Here is a 20,540-nt window from a genome sequence, read left to right on the forward strand (position 1 = left end):
GGGACGGATATAAAGGTTAAAAAGGAGAGGGTACAGGGAGGAACCTTGGGGGACTCCACAAGGAACCAAGCGGGTGTGGGGCGGTGTGGCAGGAAAGATGTACCGCCTGAGTCCGGTCTTTGAGAAAGGAGGCGAGCCAAGAGAGGGCAGTGCCCCGAACGCCCGCTGCGCAGACACGGTCGAGAAGAATGGAATGGTCGACCGTGTCAAACGCAGCGGACAGATCGAGGAGCACCAAGGCCTGGGGCAAGTTAGAATCTGCCTTACTCTTTAGCTCGTCCAAGATGGACAGAACAACTGACTCAGTGGAGTGAGCCGGTCGGAAATCTGCTTGGTGGGAGGCCAGAAGGTGGTTGTCCTCGATGTAGGAAGAGAGACAGGAAGTTATATAGCTCTCCAGGATCTTTCCAAGGTAGGGGAGAAGGGAAATGGGTCTAAAATTAGAGGGGAGGGAAGGGTCTAAACCAGGTTTTTTTAGAATAGGACGAACTATGGCGGATTTGAAATATTTAGGGACTGAACCAGAGGAAATAGAGGTATTAAGAAGGGAAAGAGGAGGGTCAGGGCAATGGGTGAAGAGCACTTTCAAAATACGAGCTGGCGCACAGTCAGCTGGGGAGCCGGACTTCACTTTCTGAAGAAGAGCCAAGAAAGCGTCCAGGCAGATAGGGGGAAACTGATTAAAGGAGAGGAGGACAAAGAGGGGGCAGGGGACGGGGGAGACGGAGGAACTGAAGGAATATTAGATTTAATCTTGGCGATCTTCTCCAGGAAGAAGTCGTTGAGGGAAAGGCAAAGGTCTTGGGAAGGAATAAGTTTCGGATTGGCTCGGTCAGAGGCAACAAGGTTGCGAACTATAGAGAAAATCTCCTTAGGCGTATTATCTGACAGAGATATTCTCTCTGAAAAGTAGATAGTTTTGGCTCGCAGAATAGCTTTTTTGTAGCTCGCCAGGAGCATTTTGTATTTAGCTCGGAGGACAGGGCAGTATTTACACCTCCAATGACGTTCGGAGGGTCTAAGGTCCAGTTTGAGGATTTTTAGCTCGTCTGAAAACCATTTTTGGGCATCATGGGGGCGGCAGGTCTTAACTTTCCTAAGGGGGGCGACAAGATCACAGGAGGAGGACAGCCAGTGATTCACGGCGTCTATTTGATGGTCTATAGAGGGGTTGCATAGGCCAGGGCCGGAGGAGGCAAGGGAGACGCAAAGAGAGTCAAGGTCTACCCGGTTCCAATTTCGAGCCATGACGTTTTTAGGTAGGGGGGGCTTCTCTTGCGTTCCAAGCTCAATAGAGAAGGAGATCAATGAATGATCAGACCAAGTGCAAGGAAGGATGATAGGGGAAAGGATGGGACGGTTGGCTGACCAAATTTGGTCCAAAACATGACCGTGGGCATGAGTGGGAGAGTGAATATGTGAGAGAAAGTTAAGGGACTGGAGGGTAGCAGAGAAATCCTTAGAGGACAGGTCTTCCCTGGGGTCGCCCGGCCAATAATTAAAGTCCCTCAAAAGAAGCACAGAGGAATTATTGACAACGAGCATAGCCAGTAGTTCTTGCAAGGCAGGAACAAAGGAGGGCATGTACTGCGGAGGGCCATAGAAAAGGGCTATAGTAAGGGGGGCCCGGAGATTGACTGAACGGGCAACTATGAAATCTACTCCAAGTATGGGAGGATAGGAAAGAAGGTTATCCTGTAGCCAATCTCCAGTTTTCACCAAGCATAAACACGTTACGCCAATGCACTCCACTCCAAATATAATAGCCACTTCCACGTTCTGTTGCAATAAGGATTTATTTATTCCAGCATGTTACAATCGAGTGATGGAAAATGGCGTATGGTGTTTATGCTTGGTGCAAACTGGAGATATATATATATATATATATATATATATATATATATATATAAGTTCCTAATCCAAAAAACGAACTAGTTCAAACCTCTTAGTGAAATCAGAACAATGAGAAAAACAACAAAGACATAGCAGAACGGACTCTGGCCCCCCAGACATAACTACAAAGGCAAGAATGCAGTTATTTGGTGGGTGCAACCCCCCTCCCAGAGTTCGCCCCTGCACAGCTGTTTAATACAATGTAGTGGAATGGAGAATGTAGTTTGAGGGTGAAGAAATTTCCATACCTCCCTTCATAACCCTAAGTTGCAGCAGTTGTCCCAGTGTCACATCACTTCGTTACACTGGAAAGACTCTGGCTGATATGAGATAATCTTTCAGTCTTCACAGGTTTTGCCACACTTTATTTCTGTAGCCATACATGTACCACAGTGCGCCTCTAAACACGTAACCCAACCTTGTGTGTTGCAAAATACTGAACTACCTAAGTACGCAAGTGGCATACACTACCTTAGATATACACATAAACACAGAGATGAAGAAACATAACCCCACCTGCTGTGACGCACAAGGATGGGTCGTGCCGCACACAGAGGAATGCATTTGTGCCTAGATGGGTCTGCAGGTGTCTGCTAATCTAACATGGTCCACGAGTTAGCACCAGCTAAATTCCTCTAGTAAACTGGTTCTCAATACAGGTTAGCAGGGATGTGGTTTGGAAGACCTCGATCTGTGATGGCCGCTGGTGTCACAACCAGGGATGGATCTGTTTACTTGGCTTATTGTCCTACTGATATTTGTGGACATTGGCAAGTTTTTTTGTGTGTTTTTCTCTCTCAAACATAATGTTACGTTTTACCCTCAAGAAATGAACTTGCTATACCGACCATGTTTCCTGTTATTTTCCTGGCATAGCATTAAATTGTCATGGGTAAATAGTCCATTTTCTGTCGTCTCCCTCCTTTTATCTGAAGCCAGATAGCCACTCTGAAATCTGCAATGTCTGTGAGCGTTTCAGGGGTTTCAGCATTTTTATTCTTAGTTTTAAGGAAAATCGCAAGGGATACTTTGAATTGGTGTTATATGTAAATCACTATTTTTCAATTATTTATACATGTTTTTTTGACCTGGGTGCAGCCCAGAAGAAGTCATATATTGATGTAACTCGATGCCTGCGTATTTCTCTGCCCATAGGTGAAATGAAGCATAAACAAAAAGAATACACTCCAACAGATGACTTTTTTTGTCTTACTTATACTGCTCTTGATTATTACATTGTCTCTAAGATCAGCTTTTTGGTTGCCTCTCATTTACGTATAAATGTTTCTAACGTGCGACCAATGGTAGCTGGTCGAAAGAAGTTGGCAACTATTCTACCCATCACATACAGGGACTCTATCAGCTGCTGCAGCATTGAGGTCCCTGGCTGCAGTAGTCTGATCAGTTCTTTAAAGAGGCGCCTTCAGCTCTTTTCTAAATTGTGCTGGTTTTTCGATTCTGAGGTTGCACAAGACCTCAGTGCCAGTGTTCTACCCCTTTACTAAGTATATGTCGAATTAGCTACCCTCAATTGCCATAAGGTAACTTACTCATAAGTTTCTAGTATATGGTACCAGGGGTACCCAGGGCCTGTAAGCTAAATTGCCCAACTAGGGCTGCAGCACTGATTGTGCCACCCTGAGTGTGGCAAAGCATAACATAGCTCTAAGCCTTCCACCTCAGACTGGAAGAGCAGTTTAAAAACGCCTAGTTCGACGTTGCCACTTAAACATCTGGCAATGCCAAACCTCCATTATTAATATATATATGTCACTTTTAAGAAAACCCTATCGTGTCCAAAGGCAGGGTGCTTTATATTATTAAGTAGGACATGTATTTTAACATTTAAATACCCAAATTGTCGTTTTTACTGTGGAAAGGCTAGTAGCCCCAATGGCAAGTACATCTCAGCTCACTAACTACTGAATGCGACTACTAAAGTTGGTACCTTAAGGTATCAAATTAATAATGGCCTCAAACCTGACTTGATGCCCAAGTTGAAAAGGAAAAGCAACTGTTAGAAAGTTGCCACTCTGTTCCCCAGTGATTGTAGGTGAGAGTGTATTAACAATTGAGGCCTGCTGCAGAGGGACGTGGTACCTATGCTACGCAAGAAGCCACTCAGGGTTTTGGCCCAAATAACGAACTTCAAAGGAGAAGCCGCCTATGATGTGTAAATGGTAACCACACTCGAGAGGAACTGCTCCTATGTTCAGGTAAACAGGCTGGCAGTTAGAATAAAGAGGGAAAACCAGTTGCCAGATCGTTTTTTCCATGCACAGGTAACTCACAGGAAGCCACACCTCTAGGGTGAGCTACTACGCTCCCTACACCAAGCAAAGGGTTCCGACATCCTGGGAATGGGCAGAGTAGTGCACTCTGGCATTGATAAGATGCAACACGTAGCCGTCACAACAAGGCGGGAGGGAACCTGGTAGCCCATTAGCTAGTGTCCGCTTCATCCCCCAAGAGTACTTTCTGGACATAAATATTGCAACTCTGGCACCCATACCTCATATCTCTTCTGAATTTGAGAGAGGACTGCCCTTCTGATCCCTGGACCTGTCAAGAGAGGCTTTACCAACAGTTGGACTGCACCTGCTGCTTCTTGAGCTAGTGAAGAGATTACTGTGCCTGTGGGGCCTGGCTTGTGGAAAAGTTGCTCTAGAGCCCCAGACAGAAAAGGTGAACTCCAAGAGTCAGTAGACTGACTTCCTGTTGAAGCACTAGGCCATAAAAGCTGAAGTAGCCAATTCTGGTTAGTCAATAGCCAATTCCATCGAATTGCCACTGACTACTGAAGTGCAGTCTAGAAGACCTCTCCTTGATGCTCAATAGTTGCACTTGGGTCTGTCGGATCCAAAAGAGTCATCCAAGTGCAATTTGGTTGCTAAAGATACACACTAGCCCTCACCAAAGGAAACCGCTGGTTCTGCTTTGAACGAAGCCCAGTAACCCGGCTGCAGCTTCACTTCTGCTGGACCAAAGAGGACTAGGAGGGACATCAACCTCTGTGACTAAAGTCATCCCACCTCAACCGTGGACCATGGAATAGCCCCAGGGAGATATCCCTCAACTGCGCAGCACCCAGAGCATCATCAGCATTCTGTATTCTCAGTATCAAGACCACTCCATGACAGTCCTTACATAAAGGGTAGAACTGGAATTCAGGCTGCTTTGGTGACCTGGTAACTCTCATAATACACCATATAATAGCCCCAATCCTCACAGGTGCATAGATTGGGGATGCTTGTTGCCGTGTTATTTTAATCTTTTTGTAATTCTTTCCCTCCAGTTTGATGTCCTTGCTACGGCTGTGCCAAGAGCCACCAAAGATAGTGAGCTTGTGTGCCAGACAAAGTCATGATGGCTTTGTATATGATGCAGCTATTTTTTTAAGATGACGCGAGGTGGTGATGGTAGCCAGTGAAGTTAAATCAGTATGGGGGTGATGTGGTCATCTAGCAGTGATGTGGCACATATTCTGTTTGACAGCTTAAAGGTTATTTGGCAGCTTTAGGAAATATCCGAATACGGTCACATTTGCTTGGTTTTCTGTCCAGCTACATAAATGTATTTTGATTAACTGCTGTAAATATTCTATTTCTTGAAAGAACACATTAACACTGTGATGGGAATATTTGTTTGGCCTTATTGTTAAGGTCTTCTTTCAGTCCATTCTTTCCTGTGATTTAAAGTTTTTAAAATGGTAGATTGTCTTTTTAGTGGCTATTGCTTGTGTCGGATCTTTCACTCATACCACGTCAAACTGATTTAGATGCCTTATTAATCAGTGTATATATTGATCCCCACCCATTTTTTCAGATTTCAAGTTTAGCAAGATGTCCTTTTCATTGTCTTCCTTGAGAAATAATTTTAATTTGATGATAAACTCAACATGATCTAGATATAAGGAGAGCTTTGAGTTTCTATATCAGCTTCACCTGCAAACCTAGCCTACAGTCAAGAATGGTTATACACCTCTTTCTTTACTTTTGTGTTGCCTCTTGTTTCCCTCTACTCTCACACTCCTATATCTAAAGGTTTTTCTTTCAGAATATTTTTTTTTATAAGCAATTTTATTGATTTGACAACACATAGAACAGTTTAGCCAGTACACGGAAATCACAGTCTTGAATCCATTCGCAAATGCAATGTAACCCCCAATCACAAACCCCATAAAAATTACGTGGACGAGACTTGGAGCCTGGTTACTCAGGTCCCCCCATGATCCGCAACCACTTTCCTCATGCACCCCTTGGCCTTGTAAAGGGCTTTATCCTAGGTCGCGCACCAGTCCACCCCTCTACGCCACCTCTCCAGGGCCGGTGGTTCAGGGCTCTTCCAGGCCACCACTATGTCCCGCTTGGCCACCTTCGTTGCCGTGTTGTAGAATAACTTGTCACGCCTGGACCCGTCCAGCCCATCAGTAATCCCCAGCAAAGAGTGACGTGGATCATGAGGAACCTCCCAGCCCAACACCTCCGTCAGCTCCGCTTCAATAGATCCCCAGAACTGTTCCAAACGGGGACACGACCACACCATGTGGAGGAAATCAGCCTGGGCATGGTTGTATCTCGCGCTTGACGCATCTGGGCACAAACCCGCTCGATACAGGCTCAGGGGAGTGAGGTAAGCAGCGTGAAGGTAGTAGAGCTGAATCAGCTTGAGTCTGGCGAACACAGTGACTGTTCTAGGGGCCATAAGGGCATCACTCCAGTCCACCTCGTCAAGGGGACCCACCCAATCCACCCATTGAGCCCTCAACCTATCCAGAGACGTGGGAGTGTTGTTAATTAGGGTGTGGTAAATGTGAAAGACCCCTCCCTTACCCAAGTCTCCCAACATTGTCTGAGCCTCAGTGGGGCTATATTCGGGGAGCCTAGTGTCATCCGTAATATGCTTGCGGAGGACATGTCTCAATTACAAATATTTATAAATATAAAAATGGGATGGGTGTAGGGAGTAGCGAGTTTGAAGCTCCTGGAAGGACTGCAGTGAGCCTTTGGCCCATATGTCCCCCAGCTGGGAAATACCAATAAGGTCCCAGGATTTAAACCCCTGTAGTCCACTAACCTCCCGGAGCCAAGCCCCGTGCCAGAGGGGGGTGAATTGGGTTAATTTCACCATCCACCCAGTGTGACAGAGCAAAGCCCGCTAAGCCAACAGCACAGATCGTGTCACAGTCAGTTGGAATGGGCCCCCCGTACATCATGGCTTGAATGTCCTCAAGCCCTAGTTCACTCAGCACAAGCATGTAGGCTGGGTCCGACCAGCCCCCATTGAACCAATCGTGATCTACCAGGAGACGAACCGCCAAGAAATACAAATACAAGTGCGTCATCCCCATACCGCCCTTGTAGGAGGGAATCTGACAAACAGACAGGGCCACACGTGCCCGTCCCCTGCTCCAGAGAAACTTAGTGATTAGACTGTTCTGTAAGACATAGAGGAATCTGGGGAGGATCATCATTTTAAACAGGGCTACCATCCCCAGGGGATTCAGGGGCGGCGCTTTCCATTTAAGGAGGTCGTCTTTGGCCCTCTTAACCAACGGGGTTACATTGAGGGACCAGCCCAGCTCAGGAAGATGGGTAATCCAGATCCCCATATATTTACAGGACTGCCTCCGGAGTGGTATAGTGGACTGCCAATCAAAGCACTCTCTAGAGAGGTGCAGGGGGACCAACACTGATTTCCCCGGATTTAGCCGCAGCCCTGAAGCCTCCTCAAAAGAGTGCAAGATCTGGAGGCAATGTGGCCCCGAGGAGGCTGGGTCGGACAGAAAGACAAGGACATCATCCGCATACAATGCGATCTTGTCCGTGTCAGTATTGGAGAACTCCCACCCGCGGAGGTGGTCTTCAGCCCGTACCAGTGACGCCAAGGGCTCCATCGCCAGGGCGAATAGCAATGGAGACAGGGGACATCCCTGCAGAGTGCCCCTGGCGATGGGGAAGGCCTACAACAGTACCCCGTTGATCAATACTCGCGCTCTCGGATGAGCATACAGGACCCGGACCAGGGAACGGAAGTGGGGCCCGAACCCCATCTCGGTCAGCATGCCCTGCAGATACATCTGGTCCACCGAATCGAATGCTTTTTCGAAATCTATGGACAATAGTGCCAAGTATGGGGTAAGCAGGTGCCGGTGTGCCAGGGCCAGCTGCAGCCTTCGGAGACAGTGGCCGGTCCCACACTGAGGCATGAACCCACATTGGTCTGGGTGCACCAGGAAGGCCAAGTAAGGTTTCAGTCGTTGGGCCAGAATAGTGGCATATAGCTTAATTTCGGTGTTGAGGAGGGATATGGGGTGATACTCTGCGCACATTCGGGAGGGAGGTTGGGATTTTGGGAGAACTACGATGGTGGCAATATCCGTTTACGGCAGAAAGGGACCTCTCTCCACGGCTTCTTTGAATAAGCTGGCCAGGTGGGGCGCTAGGGTTCCACGGTATGCCGTGTAATTCTCCGGCGGGAGGCCATCTGGGCCCGGGGTCCTACCCGGGGAAACCAAGGTGATTGCCTCTTTAATTTCTTTCAAGGAGATGGGGCGCTCTAAGTCCTTCTGAACAGCTGGTTCCAGCCTAGGGAGGCACACCCTACCCCGGTCAAGGAGAGCTATAACGGACAGCTCTGGGTTGTGTGCTGTGTACAACCTCCGGTAGTATGTAGCAAAGGCGTTTGTCATTGCCACAGGAGTAATTTGCACCGTTCCAGCTGCATCCACCACATCTGGGATGATACGATTCGCCCTGGGATATGTGGCCAATCTATGCAAGATTGTGCCGTTCTTGACCCCCACCCGTAAAATCTTGCTACCGAAGACCTCCAGAGGCGCTTGGCCGCATCCAAGGACAATTGTTTAATGTCGTACCGGAGGAGAGCTAATTGTCGGGTCTGGGCGGCGTCCGCTGAAGTGGATAGTAGCTGTTCCAAGCGAAGCGCCTGCGCTTCCTTGGAGGAGATCTCCTGTACCTGTGACTGCCTCTGGATCTTAAGCTGCGGCTTTGCAATACCTCGTATAGTCGCCTTCCCTGCCTCCCATAGGGTGCCCGGGGAGGCTACCGCCCTCGTTGGTAGCAAAATATTGTGTAAGCTCTTTCCCCACCACCTACCTGAAGTCTTTATCCTGGAGAAACCAGGCGTTCAGCCTCTATGTTTGGCGGGCTGAGGGAGGGGGGCCCCTGTGCTAAGGAGAATCGGGGAATGGTCAGAAATGCCTCTGAGCAGGATGCGGACATCAAGAATCGTAGAACAGTCAGGCGCGGGGACGAAGATTGCATCTATGCGCGCTTGGGTGTGGTGAGCCGCGGAGGTGTGTGTAAATCTGGTGCTGCGTGGATGCCAAGTACACCATGCATCGCAGAGCACTAGAGACTCAGACCAATTTTTCAGCTGTTTCGCACTTGCCGCCCGTGCAGCAGATGAAGGTCCCGTTGTGTCGAGGGCCAAGTCCAAGACTGCATTAAAGTCACCCGCAATGATCATGTTGCCAGCCGGCACTTTGTGTAGCAGGGCAGCGGTGTATTTAAGTGTGGGCGCAAGGAGGGATGGGCGTATAACGACATGAGAGTGAGGGGGAGCCAGCCAGCGATCCGCAAATTGTCACAGATGAGCCTTGAGGGTCATGTCCGACTTGGGAGAGGACAGAGGGCAATATACGCCTCAGGAGGATGGCCATCCCTCGTGAGCCCCTAGAGAAGCCGGAGTGCCACACCCTGTCATAGCCATAGCGAGCTAAGAAGGGGCAGCAGTTACCTAAGAGGTGCGTTTTTTGAAGCATGAGGATGTCCAAGTGGGGACGCTGCGCGTACCTTAGTACCGCAGTGCATTTGTGCTGGTCCAGCAGGACATTGACATTCCATGACAGCACGTGGAGAGGCGCCACAGGGGAAGTGTTATCTGTAATGGTAGGCATTTCCTGGATGAGGCTGAGTATATGACTTTGGATATACAAACGCACTTGGGAGCCCGCAGTGATGTGTGCGATCGCTTGCTATGGGGGCCCACCCATCCCATCCACCGGTAACCTGTGTCTTTCCGTGGTAGCTGAAACAAAAACCAACAAAAAACATAACAACGTACAGAGAAAAACTTTCCCAAATTCCACCCTTACCCCAACCCTACACTTCAGGAACAGGAGCATCTGTCGACCCCCCCAATAAACAACACCCTAGTACACTGGTCAAACAACCAAACTAAAACGCCTGGGAATAGGAAAGCATGGCGGACCCCTCCTCGTGATCGAATGTCGGTTTACAAGGACCATCGGGAAGTTAGAAACAGATCTGGGTTAGAGCACCGTCTCCGACCACGGAGCCAGGTCCGGCGGGCAGAGACCAGCTCAGGCAGGGTCCTTCAAAAGCATTGGGCTATAGGAAAGATCCGTGTCTGGGAGGTCAGTCGCGGAGGGCCAGGAATCACCATCGCCACCGTCCAGTCGGCCAGAAGACCCAGAGCGCCTACAGGTATGCGCTCCCTCTCCGATCTGAGATGACTGTTATGAGTGACCCGGCGAGGAGTCCTAACGGGCCCGCCTCCGGTCACAACGCCTGCGGGATGGATTACGTGGAGGCTGAGGAGCCGAGGGAGCGGAACGGCCAAGCCCACCCCCGCGTCCCACCCACCCAGAGCACCCCCCAGAGGGCGCTCCTCCGTCGCCCAAGTCCAAGCCTCCGCCGAGCTGGCTGCGTGCAACTCTTGAGTATGAGACTGAAGACTGGCCACCTCCTCCTTAAGTTGCTGCACGTCATCCTCCACAGAAGAGATCCTTGATTCAGTCTCTTTAATCCCGGAGTTCACGTTGCGAAGGTCCTGCCTGATGAGTCATGTCCACTCTCACTTCCGCAATTTTTCCCTCCACTGAGGTCTGGGACATATGGATGGCCTGGAGGATGGTGGCCAGTTCAGCAGACGGAGGTGCCTCCAGCTTGGCCACTCCCCCAGTGCCCCCCCCCCCCTCCGGGGTGGTGAAGCGGTCTATTTTCATCTGGGTGGCAGGGACCTTTGTTGATCTGTCCGATCTACCCATATCCGGCCCTCGGAAGGGATGGGCTCTCGAGGACCCCCCAGTCAAACCCCACACTGGAAGTCCGATGAAGCAACGGAGTTGACCCAGGAAGCCGTAAATTGCAGACAGCCAATGCGACGACCCGGGACAGCCCAGACCGCCTCCCAAAAGGTGCAGCCGGCGTCGAGGAGCCGGAAGGAGGGGTCACGATCAAAGGCCACAGGCTAAACCCCCTCCTCCAGAGACACAGACGGTCCACCAGGACAAGGAACACAACAGATACGGAGAGTCAGGAAGGGCACCGGGTCCCAGACGGGAGGGATAGATGCGCATAGCTGCCCCCAGGGATGTGTTGATGGCTCAAGGGGAACTGAGGGACCCACAAGTCTTGCTTTGCGTGACTGTAGTCGTAGTCCCGGAGGGGGATGGTAGGTGACTGTAGGGCAGGCCCCGGGCCACCAGCAGGGCCCTGCTGGTCGAGGCTGTGGGCCCTGCAATTCCAGTGACCAGCCGCTCAGTTGCCGGCGTCAAGAGTCCTGGGTGCGACAGCGTAAGGAAGGGGGCTGCCGCCCAGGGTCACTAACCAGTACCACCAAGTTTGAGCCAATGAGCCCTCCCAGATAGCTCAACTGGTGCCACTCGGTACGTGCGGCCGAAAGTCCCAACAGCAGGTCCTTGGTTGTTGACGCAGCCCAGGATGGGGAGGGAAATCAGGATGCAGCAGTAGGGCAGGGAGAGCCCTCTACCATGCCCACTCCAACGCAATCCCCCTGACCCACCAAGGCAGCGGACGATCCGCTGTGAGTTCTCCGCTGCTCGGTTCTGCAGCCGATGTGGAACGCTGGGCCAACCTCAACCCAAGGTCCGCCACACGGCCAAAGCGCGATAACGGTGCCCGCCCACTCTGAAGGGGAGATGGCTCCAACAGTGCACCCTTACTCCAAATGCATAAATCTCTCTACTGGTAGTAGTGACTAGACTAAGCCCAACTTCGGCCATCAACTTGCTTGACATTTAGCTAAAATCATGTGTCTGGGGGCAGTTGCTTAACTTATGTCTGAAGTTGCTGGCAGTGGGCACAGATACCCATATTTGGGTACTGGGCCTTACTTTTCATCCTCAGACTGTGTCTCAGACCAAGAGAGTCAGAGACCGAAATGGAGAAAGAAGTAGGAAAATAAACATTTCAAACAGTGACAAAGGAAGAAAACATGGGTCAAAAAGCACATGCCAGAGTGAGATAAAGAGAAAGCGAATGTATGGTGGTGGGAGAAAGTGGCATGAAGCAGCCTTGGTATTCAGCAATCCTGCCATTCTGCAGTGTCATCGACAGAATCCTAAGAAAAACTTTGGGCACCTATTTATTTTCTCAAATTTAGCATTGAGTAGGAGTGACGTAGATCATAACACACGCACATGAGTGGCCCATATATGCTACTGCCTTAGGATTACTTCTTAAAAACTGCTTTCATACAAATCCCTTTACTCAACTCCAGATGTTTCTATGCCTACAAGTTGGTAATAGTAGTAAATCCTATGCACAAGTAGTCCCTAAGTTACTGATATGAAATATGTTTTCCTTTCAGGTTTTGAGTTACATCCGTACAGAATGGGATCCAATTCATGCTAGCTTTAGCATTAATCAGCCATATCAAGTTCATACGGTGGAGAAGTCAATCAGTGCAGATAAAGAGCCCATGGCTGACAACTGCATCTACGAGTGTGCCAAAAACAAAATTCAGTGTGTGGCTGTCACAAAAATACCACTAAGATCAAAAGTCATCAGTTGCAGCAGGAACTTCGCGGAGGACAAGTTGGTGCTGGGCTGTGAGGATTCCACTGTAATTTTGTATGAGGTACACCGCAGGGTGACTTTGCTAGCTCAGGCAGAACTTCTACCTGCATTAATAAGCTGGCACCCTAGTGGATCTATCTTTCTTGTTGGCAGCAGTCAAGGAGAGCTCCAGGTATTTGACATGGCTCTGTCGCCAATTCAATTGCAACTTATTGCAGAGGACTGCTCATCAAAAGCAACCTTACAGTTCAGTAAACATTTTGATGTGTCCAGCAACCTGGTGCAGGTGGAGTGGACAACTTCTCAAGAGTCTTCTCAAACAACTGGTATGATGGATATCCATAACCTGCTCTTTGTTAGGTTTCACAAAGGACCTATAGGAGTACTTCTCTTTAAACTTGGTAAGTTGACACTATTACATGTCTTAATAATGTATTGATTTATTGGCCTTCATTGTCCTTATGTAATTTGATGGATCTGATTTCTCTCAAGTATTAGTTTGAAAGGCTTATGGCCTGAGTCAGTGTGATGGGCGGGTAACTTGGACACATTTGTTCTATTTGTAATAAGGTAGGCAGGATATTTGTGACAGTGTAACCCATCTGCCAAACTTTAAATCATGCCTATAAGCTTCCCTGTTGAGCTGTGTTCTCCGATTTACTTCTATGTTATAAGTGGTTATATAGTTCTAGCATCCATAGGTATCTGAGTCAACCTGATTAAGGAGAAGGAATGCGTAAGGTGCGTCTGGTTTTTGCACCCCCCTCCCCATGCGGAATGATGAATGCTGACCCACACCCTCCTCATGGGAAACTGTTGGGGTAGGGGGTTGGTTGGGTGTATGGCAGGATCTCCCGTCTGTAACGGGAGAAGCTTGAGGGCCAGATAAGGGATGACTTATCACTGATCCGGAAGACGGTGGCAGTAAGAGATCCTCCACACCTGATACTCTGGCCCCAAATCCACAACTGGAGAACACGAAACCCGGCAGATATGTGCTTGTTTTTACCCTTATGTTTTGATTGATCCTCTGGCCTGAGAGGGTCAACTTATTGGGGATGCTTTCAAAGACAATTGATCATAGATCATTTCTTCCTTCCAGCTGAGAATATAGGAAAGTGATCCCTAGATTATCTTACTCTGACTAGTGTGGTTTCTATCTTAATGTTGCCGTTTGTTAATTTTCGTGTTCAGGAGGTACTCAGAACAAAACATGTGATTGTGTTTGGAGACTTATAACAACTAATACCTGTAAAAGGTCAACCGATTTTCAACAAATGTTTGCAAGACCAAATTTGAAATTGTTTGGTAAGTGTAAGCAATGTCAACATTTAGTTGCATGTCACATGCACAGAATTAACACAAAATATGAGGCAAGCTAACAGTGAACAATATGCAAAGGAATGGAAAGACATTCGCATTGGCATTGAAACAAATGAAGCAATGATTATGCTACGGACACAAAATACAAGAATTATTTCCTTACCTTAATGCACCTTCTGAAGTTATGCACAGTCGCGGCTGGCATGACTCGTCGGTGGGGACGGCGGGCGCGGAGGCGGATGTCGCAATCTCCTTTCCGTTGGTCCTGCGTCTTCTCTGCTCCTGCTCTCCTGCTTCCGACTTCAGGAACAAGAAGCAGGCAGCCAGGCTCCCTCCCCTCAGCCAATCACAACATTGCAGTGCAGGGTTGTGTTTGGTCTGAGCGCAGTGACAAGGCGCTCAGCCAGGGGCTGTAGGGGTGGCCTTGTCTCCAGGCAGGCTGTAATGCAGCCTGCATGGAGAAGGGGGAAAGTGCGCATAACTGATTTGGGTGGCCGAAGGGCTCACAAGTCAGTCACTGGGCACTTAGGAGTGGGCAAGCGCTCCTGCCCTGCTCTGTGGGCAGAGCAGCCCCACCCACCTGCCCATCCGCAAAGCAATAGCAAACAGGAAAGTTATCATTTTATGGTTTTGTTTTCTGCACTGTTTGAAAGCAGTGGGGCAACGCTCATCCGCCATAGAGGAGTCGCCGCCACTGGTTATGCATTACCTTTTTTCAAAATCACAACCTGTTGTTTGTTTGTTTAATGCTAACTGTAGAAGAATGTGCACGATCAAGCTCTGAAATGCTACATCTGGAAAAAGAAACACTTGTACAACTTCCTTTTAAAGATGAAGTGGAGAATCACGGACTAAATGTGGCCAAAAGTAAAACTTTAGCTAATAAATTACAAAATGTGAAAATAATCAGTGTCACGTACAGATGGATTGGAGAAAAATGTACAGCTATGTAAAAATTGTCATGTAATTTTAAATCAAATTTTAAATGTAGAAGAAGGACTAGTAAATAAGCAGTGGGATTTGTAGTAGACTGTTACATCTAGAAAAAATCTAGATAATTCATTTATTGTGGTAAATTTCGACCACATTAAACATCAAAAGCATGTCTCCCATGTGCGGCAAGATTCTTACTTACTGAAAGATTTATATATTCGTAGAGAACCGTTTCCTCTTTATTTGTTTTATATGGTAACAATGCACAAATACCAAGGACTAAGCTTAGATTATGCACTCATTAACATTGGTTCAACATTATTCAAATAGGCATACAATATTTTTTCTCGAGTTAAAAAACTTACAGGACTGTGTATTACCAATTTCGATGAGTCAGGAATTAATACAGACAGAAGCCGTGTAACTGAATACAAACATTTGCGAAACAGATACGCTCCTCATCTTGACCAATATCCCATTTTGTGAAGACCTAAAAGGTCTTTTAAAAGAAAAAGTTAAACTAACTACAATGGTAAAGGAGAATTGGAAGCACTTATTAAAAAACAAAAACAGAAAACTAAACACAAATAAATTACAAGACATCAGGTTTAAAATTAGAATGGTGTCAACTGCTACTGCATTGTATCATCTGTCTAAGAAATTATCCTCTAGCCTGTATATCAGCGCTTCTGCAAAACGTTGATAAATCTTCATTGTAAGATAGGGTCAGACAACCATATATACCGTTCTACAAGTGCCATAACACAAACAGTAGGTATGTGTAGAGGTGCTATTTAATTCACTATTTATGAACAACACGAAGCTCAAGAATTTTGTAACGCTGTTCTAGGAGCAATAACTACTGAAACTCACCTGAGTTGTGACCTGTTCAGCAAACTACTCTTGGGATCAAGAATGCTTAACCTATTAACATTCAAGTAACACTGCTACAAACTTTGAAACATTTGTATATCTACTAATATCTACCAATATTTCATTGAAAAAGCATTCCATTTAACAATTTATCGTCTAAAGCTGTGCAAAACAAACTAAGTCCAAACTGTAAATCAGAACCTTTTACACTTAATTCAACAATGGAAACCAAGTAAAAAAATGTCTGATTCAAAGACGAACTGTCAATAACAGAAAAATAAATACTTCTATTTCTAACTTTATGGCTGCACAAATTTCTATTTCAGGGCACACTTATACATACTACGGCCATCATTTTCCATCATGAAAAGACTGCAGTACTAGGACGGGAAACAACCTTTACAACGCAACCATTACATCGCACTACACTTACAACGCATGCATTACATCGCAACATCCTTTACCACGCATGACACTATAACGCAGGCATTACAACGCATACCATTACAACGCATGACACTACATCACATGTCACTACAATGCAGGCATTACAACGCATACCATTACAACGCATACCATTGGAGTTAGAATAGTAACTGTTAACCCCTTCATTATCCAACACTTACCCTACTGTTGAACGCCCTGGGGTTAGAATAGTAATTTTTACCCCTACACTATCCAACACTTACCCTACTGTTGCACCCCCTGGAGTTAGAATAATAATTTTTACCCCTATACTATCCAATATTTACCTTAAATTCAATGTAATGGTATGCGTTGTAAAGGTAGTATGCGATGTAATGGAATGCGTTGTAAAGGTAGTTTTTTAAAATGCGATGTAGTGTCATGCGATGTAATGGAATGCGTTGTAGTGGATGTTTCGGTGTAAAAACTGTGTTGTAAGTGCATGCGCTGTAAATGTATGCATTGTAACCTCATACATTCACTAGGACACTACACAGTCAACTTCAAGAAAAGCACCGGTTGGACAGAATGTAGTTACAGTTACCTTTTTATTTTACATCAAAAGTTCCTAGTTATGACGTTTTCATTGTTATAATGCAAAACTTGTACTTATGAAAATACCAGGATTAATGTCATTATGTGGCTTGGCATGGGTGGTGACATTTGTAAAAATCTCCTCTAAGCATTGTTGTTGTCTATGGTTTCATATATATCAAATTACTTAGATAATTAACAGATGGACATGCACAGCATTTATGGGTTTTTTAACAGTCCAATTAATTTGTTTTTCTTCAGTGTTTTATGATGACTACTACCATATTATCATCTTGAACTATAAATGTTCTAAATTATGAGATAGTTGTGCAACAGAAATTGTAGTTTTGTCCTGAAAAAGAAAACTGATGGAGTGATTGTGTTATGTTTATTACAATCAAATATCACTGTAATTGTTTATTACTAACGTACCATCTTCTATAAAGCCACCTGAATGCAGATTTTTAACTTACCATTTCTATCTATTTTAATTGCAATTTAGTATCTGTAATACCTGAAAAGAAAGGTTACTATTGGTATAAACTCTTTAGCTTTTGAGATGTTAGGTTAGTTCTGGAAATAACTTTTTTCTCCTTTTTTTTTTAAACATTTGTTCTGGAAGTTTTTTTTCAACATTTATTATGAACAACCAACAGAAAAACTGTCTTAACAGAAAACAGGAGGACCACAAAGGAAAAAAAACTAAGGCTGTTTGGGGGGACTGTGGTGAGCCATGAATAGCTCATCCTGAATGGGCATATCTCGCTCTCCTGCAACAATGACCTGATGCCAGAGGAGACAGTATTTCCCAGTACTGCTATACTATTCTATATATTTTCTACTCTGTCTCAACAGATGTATTGGCACCAGAGTCCCAGGAGCAGATACTGCTGCATGAGCTATAACTTGTGCCTTCCTCATGCACTGCTTATTTTCTTTCAGGATTAAATCACTTATATTATGTTAAATCTTAGCATTCATAATATTATTATTATTAGAAGCTTGTAAAGTGCGCAGCTACCCCCAACGGGGGTGTCCCGGTACTAGGACAGGCAGTAGATAGAAAAACAAATTGTCAGACTAAGGATTAGAGAAGAGCCAGGTTTTCAAGTTGCCTCGAAAAATAGATTCGGATTCAGTCATCCGTAATGACAATGGCAGGCTGTTCCAAGTTTTGGCCGTGATCACTGCAAATGCTCTGCCGCCCATTCTGGCACGGCGGAAGCGGGGAGTCACCAAAAGGCGGAGATGATTAGATCTAAGGGAGCGGTTAGCCTGAGCATGCTTACATCAGCCTATTAGGTAAGCCGGGCCCTTGCCCTGCAATGCTCTAAAAGCCAACACCATTGATTTAAACTGAATGCGCTTGTGACAGGCAGCCAGATGAGCTTCTTCAGGTAAGGAGAAATCGATTGGCGATAATGGATGTTCAAAATCTGCCTGGCTGCCGCATTCTGAACAGTCTGTAGGCGTCTAATCAGGTAGGCAGGAGCCCCAGCATACAGACTATTGGCATAGTCCAGATGTGAGGTGACCAGCGAGTGAACAATTGTCCGGCGAGATTCCCGAGGAAGAAAAGGGAGAATTTTACGAATCATGTGCAATTTACCAAAACAGGCCGCAGAGACCTGCTCGATTTGCCCTTTGCAAGATAACTCATTATTGAACCGCAATCCAAGATTCCTGGCTGAAACCACCGGTTCCGCAGGAGGATTCAATTCCAATGGCCACCATAGTAGAGGTGGAAGAGGGTTTTTTCATTTGAAAAACAACACCTCAGTTTTGTCAGAGTTGAGTCTAAGCATATTGCAAGCCATCCAGGTGGAAATCTTGCACAGGCAACGTCTAAAATTCGAGAAGGTAGCTTCCGAGTTTTCCTTAATTGAAAACACCCATTGGGTGTCGTTTGCATAGGAAATCACTCTGACTCCATATGATTCTACTACTGAAGCCAGGGGAGAGAGGTATACATTAACAAACAGCGGGCTCAACGCGGAGCCCTGAGGGACTCCGCAGTTCAGAGGTTTCTCCTCTGAAACAAAGGGCTGGAGGGCGACCTTTTGAGAGTGACCACTTAAAAAGGATCTGATCCAGGATAAAGGGGTACCTTGAATCCCGAGGCTGGCTGGTCTCTCAAGCAAAATAGCATGGGAGACCGTATCGAATGCCGCGGACAGGTCTAGGAGCACCAGCATTGCCTATTCACCTGTATCCACGCATTAACGAATGGTTTCGGAAACCACCAGTAAAGCCGTCTGTGCTAATGCTGATGACATCTCAAATGAAATAATGTATGAGAACACTGTGCATGGTAGAGGGCTGAGTTCATTTATTGAGTCTAGCGAGTTTACAACAGTGTGTTTGGAGGATCGCGAGTTATAGTAAGATTTGGGTGGGGCGCAAATTAAAACTTGGAGTTATAACTATACATTTTGGATTTCTAAGGTTTGTGTAGTTTAAATTGGTTTTGGATAGAAATGCTAAATTAAGTATACCTAACTATAACTTATCTTAAGCCTTATTTTTTTTTCATTAAGATATATGCACACACTTTTCTCTCTGACGTTGGAGGTAGGCACCCCAGTGTTCAACAGTATGGTGACTCCTCTTGGACAGGCCAGCTTAGCTGCATTATTCTGTAGATAAATACTGTCATACGTAATATACGAACCGCAATGCTGCATTTAGTGCAGAAAATCTGATCTAACTGAAGAAAAATGAATGGGAATGTGCTTATCAGGCAGGGGCGGATCCTCCATTGGGGCGGAGGAGAGTCGCCTGTCTGCTTTCTCGTGGCACAAGAAGCAGAAGCATAAAATGGTATTTTAAATACCATTTTATGTTTCTGGTTCTCGCGCTGTGACAAAGCAAATGACAAGGTATGCCTGGTTGGGGGCAGACAGGGGCGGCCTTAGGCATGTGCAAGCTGTGCACCTCCACTGGGCCGCCAAACCCCAGGGGCCACCACGCCAATATATTTCTTTAATATAATAATCCTCTGAGGATGGATACATATTTGCGTGGCGGCCCCTGGCAGGGATTTGGCGGCCTCCGGCTCTGTTCCACTTCCAAACACCCTGACACCCCCTTCTTCACAGGCCTCCGCGCTCCGCCCTGCCCGGACCCTCTCTTCCGGGGCCCCCTACCTATGCTCCCTGCCCTGGGCCGCCATGAGCCTAGAGCCGCCCTTGGGGCAGATGTGAGGGTATGCCTGGTTGTGGGCTGGCGGGTGGGCGTATCGGGGAGGAGTGGCTTGTCCACTGTTGTGGGCCCTGACTGTTTGTTCGGCCCTCTGGGGCCAACCAAACCAGTCATGCGCATTCTTAAATTTTTTTCTATGTAGGCTGCATGCCACCTACATAAAGAAAATGGCCTCCTGACAGGCCCCCAGCTGGGCGCTAGCCACACCAATCACAACGCTGCCAATGCAGTGTTGTGATTTGCTTAGGGGAGGGAGAATGGCTTCTTCCTGTTCCAGCAGCGGGACCTGGCCAGGAGCGGAGGCGGCGCGTGACCAGGTAAGTTATTTTTTTTGTTTTTTTAAACCCCGTCCGACCCCTCTCACCCGTGAGCCATGACTGTTGTCAGGTCAAAAGTGTATCAGCTGCATTCAGCATACATTGTAGCCTTAAGAGAGACAGCAGCTTTCATTACCCAGCGTGCAGTCTACTGACAGTTTACTGCAAGGCCTCAGATCTGTTTTTCTGGCTC

The 20,540-nt window shown here is 46.8% G+C and overlaps 1 protein-coding gene across 2 annotated transcripts in view; it reads left to right on the forward strand.

Annotated features, from left to right (window-relative positions):
• The window catches only part of WDPCP (WD repeat containing planar cell polarity effector), a 2,342,145-nt gene that overhangs the window by 1,057,651 nt on the left and 1,263,954 nt on the right, over positions 1-20,540 (forward strand). For both annotated transcript variants that reach the window (XM_086927625.1, XM_086927624.1), the window contains one exon: positions 12,493-13,102. In XM_086927625.1, the coding sequence (XP_086783751.1) occupies positions 12,493-13,102 (610 nt within the window). The remainder of the gene's footprint in view (positions 1-12,492; positions 13,103-20,540) is intronic.

The sequence above is a fragment of the Lissotriton vulgaris genome, chromosome 6, assembly GCF_964263255.1.
Source record: "Lissotriton vulgaris chromosome 6, aLisVul1.2, whole genome shotgun sequence".
Taxonomy (NCBI): Eukaryota; Metazoa; Chordata; class Amphibia; order Caudata; family Salamandridae; genus Lissotriton; species Lissotriton vulgaris.